The sequence below is a fragment of the Hesperophylax consimilis genome, chromosome 19 (assembly GCF_061612785.1).
Source record: "Hesperophylax consimilis isolate HC1 chromosome 19, BYU_Hcon_1.0, whole genome shotgun sequence".
Taxonomy (NCBI): Eukaryota; Metazoa; Arthropoda; class Insecta; order Trichoptera; family Limnephilidae; genus Hesperophylax; species Hesperophylax consimilis.
The window spans coordinates 279263-290190 of NC_142854.1; the positions used below are offsets into that span (position 1 = coordinate 279263).

The following is a 10928-nucleotide window of genomic DNA, read 5'->3' on the forward strand; positions in this document are numbered from 1 at the left end:
GCTGGGCGTTTGGGGCATTCCTTGTAGTTGGCCGGGTGAGGGCCGGCGCAGTTCGCACAGGTAGCCGGGCCGTCGTCTCTCTGCTTGGCACAGGTGGCGGTGAAGTGGGGCCCCGCGCATTTGACGCAGCGGGGGGGGAGATGGCAGCCTTTGGCGGAGTGGCCGAACAGCTGGCATCGGTGGCATTGAGTTGGGGCGGATTTATGGTCCAGAAATTCAGTTTTGATACGTAGGTGGAAAATGTGTTAAGTTGTAGATTTTTTTCCCCTCTTCCCCGTGAGTTAGCTGCACGAGGACCATCGGGACGTTTGTGCGGTCCCTCATCCTGGAGACGGAGATGGCCGGGAGACCGAGGTCTTGTAGTTCGAGGAGAATCTCCTCCTCCGAGATCTGGGTCGGGATTCCCCTCAAAACTGCCTTTGTGGCCTTGTCCTCGTGCAGCTCGAAGGTGTGGAAATCTGTTTTGTTTTCTTGCAGAATTTTTGTAGATAGTCTGAAGCTGGAGGAGTCGGCGGTGTGGACCACCACGCCCGTCGGGATAGCTTCGGCGTGGGATATATGCACACCGGCGTTCTCCAGCTTCTTCCTGAGGGTGTTCCAGTTGCATTCTGATTTGATGATGATGGGTGGGATTTTGATGGGACGTCGGGCGGGAGTCGGGGTGGTGGTGGTGGTTGTCATGTCTTGGAGGTAGTTTTTGTTTTTGTTGGGTGTCTTATGCGATTCCCGTATGGAGAAGTATCTCACAGACGGACATGGGCGCCCGCAGAAAATTTTCTAGGGAGGGGGGAAAAATATGTTTTAGTAAAACTGTAAAAAATTACTGTAGCGTATTTGTGTGATGAACGAACGGACAGGACACTTTAGTAATGAAGGGCATACTGTAGCAACAAATTTTTATTAACAACATTAATAAAAGTAACATTATTTGACTATTTTCAATCAATCCAGGGGGGGGCAAGTGCAAGCCCCCCCCCCCCCTGCGGGCGCCCATGCACATTAGGGTGGAACACTTTTGTATGAAAATTTTTTTTTTTCGAAATTCATATTGGAATACCAGGAAAAAGTTGCTTTATGTAATTCTAAATAACAGTTCTCAATTTGGAACTTCTAGCTCGACATCTTGAGGTCCCGCCAGAGACTTGAAATTTTATTTTTTAAGGTTTTATAGACGTTTTGTATTAAACACCCTATAAACAAAATAATAAGTAAATATAATATGTTATGCATGAAATGATAAAATAAAAGTAGATTTTAATTAATAAAAACATTTATTTCAAAATTAAACACAGATTAAGAAAGTTATGTTGGTATGAATAAAATCATTTTTTATAGCAAAAAACCATTTTTAGGTTCAAACTTTGGCATGAGTTTTCGAGATGCTAATTTAGATTTTATGAATCTCTCTCGTCTTATCTTGTCGAATGCACTTAGAACTGCTTCTGTCACAACTTTTACAAATCTTTTCACAGCCTGGGTATGACAAGTCAGTCTCATAAACTTCAACAATGTATCTTCTCCATTTTCAGTAAGATCTTGTAACTGACCATCGGAAATATTCATCAGTATTGAGGGTTCGTATATATTTTGTTGCCAGTCAATCATGTCTATGTAAGAACATGCAATTAAGTTCACTTTTGGCACCTCAAAAATGCGCGAAACAGATTTTTTATTAACTTGACGAGCCTTTAAAATGCGTCTTGCAGCGAGTTCTCAAATGTGCTTACATGAATCTGTTATCATACTCAACAACAAGTTTTCTGGATGAACGAAGTAACTGTTACAAATTATAACAGGGTCCACTATCACTAACAACTCGTTGGACAAATATCTAGTGCTGTTAATGAGCTTCCATAAATGATTTGAACCATCTTTGGAGGATGAATGTGTTTTGATAGTAAACCAGACAGGAGCGTATGATTATACGACAAACGTTGCTAAAGTCACAAGATTTTGTTGTGGATTTTCTGTAGAAATATACAAATGCAGTATGCGATTAGCTCTTGTCAACCAGCGGGCATGGGGTAGTTTACCTGGGCTTCTCTTTAATAAATCCAGGAGACCAGGATCCATTTATGACAGCAGTAGTAATTTCTTGTAAAAATTTCTGATCTGTACTGAGATCTGTGGATATTTGTGGAGGTAGTTCACCTTCTATCTTCTCAAAGTTAGCCAACGGCAGCGTCTCGCATATCTCTAATGCTTTACCAATTTGACCTGCAAATGATTTAGGTCCTGCAGTAGGGCCATCCAAATAGGTAAACAAATGCCTCAATGGTAACTCATTGGAGTGTAAGAGACAAATTATCCATTGCAATGGTCGAGATAGTCTGTTTTCCCTGTATTTGTGTTTTTTCCATCACAGCCAACAGCCATTAAACCATCTAGTGATATCTTTTCAGTCGTTAAAAATCTGTGGATAGCTCTTTCAATATTTCTTGCACTGCCCGATGTTGGAACCCCATACCCAACATAAACAGTACCTGGTTCTTTTATAATCGAAATATGTTCCTGTTGTACAATCACTCTAAGCCTCTTCGATCTTTTTAAAACAGTTTTAGCCGTCTTGTCTTTCCTTCCATCGAAATATAATGAAGGAATTTCTGTTACTCTTTCTTCGGTTAAAATTTGCTCTAGTCTCATTCTGCCTTATTGTTCTTAGTTTCATTCTATCTATTATGCCTCATTTCTTGTTTGAGGGTACGTAATCTTCTATTCAGCAATTTTTTGCTATGGATAAGATCAGTTCTTCCTAAAGCCATTAGTCAGTTAGTGCGTCGGTCTTCTTAAAACATTTGTTCCTCTTTTGGAACTTTTTTGTCCTCTCAAACAAGTACAGCTTACAAATTCTTGACATTTACTTACAGCTATGTCAAAAATCTTTCTACTCTGTACTCTGAACTATTCTAACTTTTCTTCCTTAAGTTTCTTCAAAGACTTTTTCAAATTAGTAAATCACTTCGAGTGATAACTTTTTAGTAACTGTAAGATTATTTTGTGTGTGACAATTGGAATCGAAGATTTTATCCACAATTCTTTAATTTTCGTTCAAACTACTACGGCAATTTCCAAATACGTAGGTTCTTTTGTTGTGTTATTCCTTACTTATAAGTCTTGTCTAACCCATTCGTAGAATTTCATCACATTTTCATACGTAGGTAGGATATTCTCTTTCAACTCTGCACTTACACCAAATATCGGACATTTTAAATTTTGTCTTCTAGAAATCAGTTTAATTCACTTAAAAAACGTTTATCAATAAGTACTCGTGAATATAATTGACGCGCGACCTGAGACAATTATCGACAGTAGTTTAAACAAAACACTGCATTTCGTAGATTGTCAGGTGCCGCTCTCCGCTTCGTCCCGCACTTTTCACCTCTGTTACAGCGCCAAAGTATATTAAAATAAAGAAATATTTGATTGCAATAGCTAGTTAACTATATTTGAATATGTTTTTAAATAAAATAAACCTATTTTAATAAATTCTGTACTATTTTCTAGGCCGCGCAAATATTCCCTAAACTGTCGTTTTTGTAAATGTTCGATGTCTTGGCGGGGGCTCTTACCATTGTCTGATATTTTTTTATATTTTTAATTGTGGTAATTGATGGCAATTGGCAACCTAATACAACTATTCCAAATCAGAATTAGAAAAAAAAAATTTCGTTCCGCCCTAATGCACATGGACCACACGAAACTACAGACGCTTCAAAATCTGTGCATTAAAATCAAATACAATACGAGATTCAGAATAAACTTGAAGAGAATACACGACCGAGAACAAATACCGACTTTGTACGAATTTACACACAGACTGACTGAACGTTTTTACAAATCACTAGACTTAAATAAAATCATACGAGACATCGGGCAATACAATTCCCCGAGCGACTTTACATTTAGATACACACACAGACACCCAAAATAAATAAATAAATAAAAATACATCCTGATGGACCACGACCATACCTGGTTTGACTCAGACTCGCAGCGAGTAGTAGGTATTTCCTAACCTCCCGACTCCCTTCCCAAATATATAATGTTTAAATATCTTTTTTTCCGACTTTATGTCCAGGTTAAATCTTCCCCATAGGAAAAGACTGAACCCTTCCACACACTTTTCCACAAATGATCATCTAGTCAATCCACATTATGCGAGTGCATTATATAAGCAAAATAAATACAAAACAATACAATAACAACACGTCGATTCATCAGAGAACAAATGGGAAAATAATTCACCGACTCCAGATATTTTCATATCAGAGGGGTTCGGCTCGGTAGAACTCCTAACAGGGCCTATAAATCCTACTGATCCCTCAATCTAAAAATCTTTCGTACATGTATTTAAAATGACTGATTTTTGCATTTTTATATATACATTTTTTGATAGATCTAATAATATTTAATTATTTTTTTCTTGTGTATTCCAGATCTCGGGGAGGATGGTGCAATCCCACGAGCTCCATATTATACATAGAATATATAACTAAATATAAAAAAATTGTAATATAACACAGTAAACGAAAACAAAATATAATAATACAAAAAAAAACATAATGAAACAAAAAATTTAAAAAAAGAAAATTATATATATGTATTTATATTATTTTAATCTACGACATCAGAAATTTTCTCCATCGCTTGTAAATAGGCTGCCATCACAAGACCCTTTTCGCTCGTGGCTAGTCGCGTTCAAAAGCTGGTGATCCGTTGTTTCATTAGTGCTCGGAATCCGGGAGCACGCCCTTCTACAAGCATCTCAGTGGCACTGCAGTACCAGGACAGCCCAAAAAGTATTCGGTAGGAATATTGTTGTACTGTACTTCCATTCTTTTTAGAGATGATTTGTTGAAGTTGGTCCACAGCTCTGAGATATATAGGCTCGTGCAGTATGCGTTAAAAAGTTGCCTTTTTGCTTTTGGGCTACACTTCCCACATAAAAACAAACAATGCAGGACATTATATACCGATGTCACTGAAGGGCGCCTCTGGTTCAAGTTGACAGACGGCCGTTTCCTTATGGATATTGTTTTTTGCGATTTTACCTCAGGCGAATGCGGAGGAATTCCCTACAATAAGGCGCAGCTGACTCCCCCCCCCCCCTCAACATAATACATGTATGTAGTATACTAAACATGCCATTTTAGTAAGGTTTTTAGGTACATAACAAGTTTTTTCCCTATCGAGAAAACACAAGGTTTCAATAGCCAGGTAACATTTTAAACCCCCATATGAGGTAAAAATTGTGAGGCGCATATGACGTCGTTCTATTTGTATAAAGAACATTAACTTTAAATTCAGTAAATTTAAATGATTCACCACTTCATGGAAAATAAAAATCTAGAAAATCAACAAAAAAAAATAGCATAATCTGTCACCCATTTTCTAGTTAGTTGTTCATTTATGGGTACATCTATGGTCCCTAGAATGGTTTGTTTATGGTCCCTAGTTTGTTGTCTGTTTGACGTTTGTTGATTATTCTGAATATATATTCTGTTTTGAATGTTCGTAGTGGAACCGAACAATCGGATCGAGTCTTATTAATAATATGGCCTCTTCAGAAATGAATGATGAACTCGAAATTCTGCTGAAGAATTCGCTTAACTTAAACACCCTGTGCCGAATATGTCTCGCAGAAAATACGGCTCAGTCCACTCGGTTGTCCGAAATCCACGATTCGGTATCTATTTCTGAGAGAGTGCTGCTATGCACGAGCGTCGAGATGTCGGAGGAAGACGATGCCGGACTGCCCAGGGCCATCTGCTCGCCATGCGCCCGAGAACTGCACGCTGCCGACGGATTCCGTCTCAAATGCCAGCACTCTGATCGCCTCCTCAGGAAGTTCTTCCTCCGGCGCTTGCTCAAGAGCGAGGAGCTCTTCGTGAAGGAAGAAGAAACCACGCGACCAATCCAACATGCTGAAGTAGACAAATCTGAAAGTGTCGAGATTGTAGATCTTAAAACGGGTCCCGACGTTATCAAAGTGGAAACTGAAGATATGGACTGTGATTTTGAAGGTATCGTAAATAACACCAGTGACGATGTCGATAATGAAGATTTAGAAATCAAAAAAGTAACAAAACGTAAATACACTAAGAACGTTCATAAAGAGACCGAGGGAGACGATATTGTCGGTGGAAAGAAGTTTAAATGTCATCTGTGCGGCAAACCACTCAGTTCCAAATATTCAATAGAGAAACACATTGTGCGCATGCATGGCAAGCGGGGGAACTCCACAGGATGGGGCGCGGCGCGGCGCTTCCAGTGCCCCGAGTGCGCGTACAGCACCCCGCACAGCCAGAGCCTGCGCTACCATGCGCGCACGCACTCGGGCGAGCGGCCGCACCGCTGCCCCACCTGCGCACGCTGCTTCTCCCAGCCGGCCAGTCTGGCCTGCCATCTCAAAACGCACAGCGACCGCACCTACTTCACGTGCGCTCTGTGTGGCAAGCAGTTTAAGTACAAGGAGACCTACGAGACGCACAAGAACGTGCACTCGGAAGAGCGCCGCTTCATCTGCCAAATCTGCGATAAGGGACTCAAATCACGCACCGCTCTGGAAGGACATATGAACCGGCACTACAACATACGCAACTACAGCTGCGAGACTTGCGGCTCCACTTTCGTTACGCGCGTGGAACTGTTAAACCACGCCAAACGACACAGCGCTGAGAAAAAGTTCCAGTGCAACTATTGCGATTTTCGCGCATACGTGAAGAAGAGCTTGGACACGCACCTGCTGCGCCACAGCGGGGAGCGCAACTTCAAATGCGAGGAGTGCGGTGCGGCATGCTACACGCGTGGGGAGCTCAAGTGCCATGCGCGCACGCACTCCAAGGAGAAGAACTACTCGTGCCCCGTGTGCGCCGTCCAGTTCATCCACAGCTCCAGTGTCAATAAGCACATGTTTAAGACGCACGGCATCAAGTACCGCCGGAATGACACCCTGGACCGGAGAGTCATCAAATAGGTCTCAGCTGCGCGTGTTGTCACTGGTCGCCTTCCACTCGGTTGTACAGTTATCCGAGACGAGTGTTAGATTGTTCAGGATTTGAGCTGTAGGGCTCTCGTTGATATGTTGTTGGATAAAGGAGCCATATGGATGACGGCACGACGACTGGCGTAGGAAATAGAAGCCTTGATGTACGTGTGACTTCATTGAATACTTTACCATAGCATGTCTCCTGCGGGGAGAACCTGAAGGCGCTGCGTAGGAAATAGAAGCCTTTATTTGTACGTGTGATTTCATTGAATACTTTACCATAGCATGTCTCCTGCGGACCTGTTGCAGAGGGACCCTGCAATACAGTGCTTTACAGCATAGCACTGTATTGCAGGGAACTAAACCAACCTTATTTTATTTGTTTTGTATGTGAATATGCTATTATAACTATGTATATTTGCAAACTCGCTGTTTGTATTTAAATGGAGATAATACAATAATTTTCATTTTAACTTTTTTTTTACTCCCCAATCCAAAAATTATACCCAGTTACAACGCAAAGAAATTTTGTAGAAAATCATCACCCTTGTTGGCAGACATTCTGTTGTGGTCTGCATGCGGTAAGTTCAATACATTGTCAACTTGCCCTAGTCACATGCGGTAAGTTCAATACATTGCCAACTTGCCCTAGTCACATGCGGTAAATTCAATACATTGTCAACTTGCCCTAGTCACATGCGGTAAGTTCAATACATTGTCAACTTGCCCTAGTCACATGCGGTAAGTTCAATACATTGTCAACTTGCCCTAGTCACGCTAGCTGTCCTCTGAAGTGATATGATATACTCATACACCCAACTGCCGAGCTGAACCTCAACTTATGGGAAAGGAACAAAGCAAACACCATGCTAGGGATGACCCTGTGTTATGGCGGGTGAATTATATAATATATAATTATTCTTTTCAGTTTGTATCAAATATTTATACCGAATATGGATAAAATAAATAAAAATGTCAAAGTGCATGATTACGAATCGGCAGGATTTTTTCATTGACAGTTGAAATATATTTTTTTATTGTATGAACGGCATCAAAAGTGAAGTGACAGTTCTCTTACTAATTACCCACACAAGGAATGTGTTCTATAAATATTGTATGAACAGCATCAAGAGTGAAGTGACAGTTCTCTTACTAATTACCCACACAAGGAATGTGTTCTATAAATATTGTATGAACAGCATCAAGAGTGAAGTGACAGTTCTCTTACTAATTACCCACACAAGGAATGTGTTCTATAAATATTGTATGAACAGCATCAAGAGTGAAGTGACAGTTCTCTTACTAATTACCCACACAAGGAATGTGTTCTATAAATATTGTATGAACAGCATCAAGAGTGAAGTGACAGTTCTCTTACTAATTACCCACACAAGGAATGTGTTCTATAAATATTGTATGAACAGCATCAAGAGTGAAGTGACAGTTCTCTTACTAATTACCCACACAAGGAATGTGTTCTATAAATATTGTATGAACAGCATCAAGAGTGAAGTGACAGTTCTCTTACTAATTACCCACACAAGGAATGTGTTCTATAAATATTGTATGAACAGCATCAAGAGTGAAGTGACAGTTCTCTTACTAATTACCCACACAAGGAATGTGTTCTATAAATATTGTATGAACAGCATCAAGAGTGAAGTGACAGTTCTCTTACTAATTACCCACACAAGGAATGTGTTCTATAAATATTGTATTTAGCACATTTTAGATACCTCGGGAGCAGAGGCGGATTTGCCCTTAGGCCTATGTAGGCCCGGGCCTAGGGCGGCCAGATATTAGGGGCGGCCAATCGTGGCAAAAAAGTCACAGATGATAACAAGAAATTACTTCCTAAGTACCTAAATATTCTACGTACGAAATAGCGATATGCAAGAGCGTGTTCACACACAGCACACAGCGCGCCCCCACGCCCCGCAGCCGCCCTCGCCACACCTTAGAACAGAAGAAAGCCGTTATATGTGAAGCAAGAGGTATTCGTTTAAAACTGGAACGCTTTGAAACGGCCATCACGACTGTGTTTTGGGGATTTTTACTGAATCGTATTAACGCCACAAGTAAAAAACTTCAGAGTGTGGAAATTGACATCACCATTGTCATAGAACTGTATGAGGTACTTATACATTTTATTGGCGAAATGCGAGATAATTTCGATGATTTCGAAAACCAAGCCAAAAAACTGTCATTTTTACAGGAATATGAAAGAGATTTTCGACGCAATCGAAAGCCTAAGCTACTTCCTGGCAAGAATAATACAGGTGAAGAGATGCAACAAAAAAACGGCCGCGAAAATTTCAGAATCGCTACTTTTTTTAGTAATAATCGATTCCTTAGCAGAACTAAAAAAACGACTGGGTGCTTACAAATCACTTTATAATAAATTTAATTTTATTACTCAACTGACAAAACTAAGCCCGTCTAAAGTCGAAGAAAAGGCAAAATCATTGCAAATGATTTATTCTAGTGATTTAGAAGCCCATTTTTCAGAAGAATGTCTCCATTTTCGTGCTCACTGCAGTGTGAAAAATAAGGATCGAAACAATGCTGTCAGGTTGTTAAAATGGTTACGAACTGAAGATCTTAAAACCATTTATCCAAACGTGGATATTGCTCTTCGAATGTGTGTGTGTACTCCCGCCAGTAACTGTTCTGGAGAACGATCATTTTCTTGTTTACGACGTGTAAAAAAATATTTACGCACAACAATGGCGGAGCAAAGGCTGAACAATCTTGCTTTGCTTAACATAGAAGCAGATTTTTTAAGGAAATTGGATTGCGAAGATCTAATTAATGATTTTGCTGCACTTAAGTGCAGACGAGAATTGTAACTGCCAGATTTTTGTTTTGAGTTCAGTTTTTTTTTATGTTAGATAATGCTTTACGTAAATTTTTTTACCAACGTTTTAATTTGTATTTTAAGCTTAGGTATTATATTCGAATATGTACCTTAAGTTGATTTTTATTTAAAAGAGGTGCTGATTTCTTTTATTTGTTTGGAGACTTAATAATAACTTTTTATGCTGCCCGTATCTGGCAACCCTAATTGTAACTGTGAAACACTTATATATTATTGTATGAGAATAAACCTGAAACTAGTTAAATAAATTAAACCTAAAACTGTTTTAAATGTTTTATTCAAATCCTTGAAACCTTAGAAAGTATTACAAACTAGCAGCTATAATAGTTAACTAAATTTCTGAATCGATTTCGATAAAAGTTGTCAATAAAGTAAATTCATTATGTAGTCTATAGCCTATATCAGGGGTCTCCAAACAACGGCCCGCCAATGTCATCTATCCGGCCTGCGACAATCGACAATTATATAGTAATTGAACTAGCGAATTTAGCAAGCGTATTTTTTTACAATAATTCCACACAGGATGCTTTGAGGAAAATATTTTCCCTCACGACCTATGTCATCTTAGGTGATGCTGTGTGGAGGGTTTTTTAAGGAAGGGAAGGATAGGAAGTTCTGAAAAGGAAAATGTATGAGGGGTGGGTAGGAATCTGGGGATTAGTGTGTCCAGGAGTGACATACGTATGAATACATCCCTCCAACTGCGGTGCAAGGCGATGGGTCAAGATAGTCCGGTTGGAAAGGTCGAAAGGCCTCCCTCACCCAGTCTCTTTCGATCCGGCCCGCCACGCAGCAGGTGGGCAGACGTATCCGCCGCCAAGACCTGGACAAATCTCACCCCATGAACCATGAATGATAGTGGCAGGAAAATTAAAACGGTTTTGACCCTAGGAACTTACTGAAAAGTTTGGATACTCCTGGTCAATATGATGGGTACTGAGAAAGGGGCGGCTACATGGTCTGGGGCCTAGGGCGGCCAATACTGCAAATCCGCCTCTGCTCGGGAGGATTGTTGGTAAAATTATTTTAAAAGCTGAGGCTCAAGCCCTTGCATACCCAATT

At 40.1% G+C, this 10928-nt stretch overlaps 1 protein-coding gene across 1 annotated transcript; it reads left to right on the top strand.

The window, feature by feature from the left end:
* The first annotated feature begins 5456 nt into the window (after positions 1–5456).
* Positions 5457–8373, top strand: LOC149414591 (uncharacterized). The gene has a single exon (XM_089643107.1). It carries the CDS (start codon positions 5555–5557, stop codon positions 6974–6976), a length of 1422 nt encoding a protein of 473 aa, XP_089499233.1. The 5' UTR covers positions 5457–5554; the 3' UTR covers positions 6977–8373.
* Positions 8374–10928: the final 2555 nt, after the last annotated feature.

Coding starts and splice junctions, on each gene's coding strand:
- LOC149414591 (XM_089643107.1), top strand. CDS start 5,555: ATGGCCTCTTCAGAAATGAATGATGAACTCGAAATTCTGCTGAAGAAT.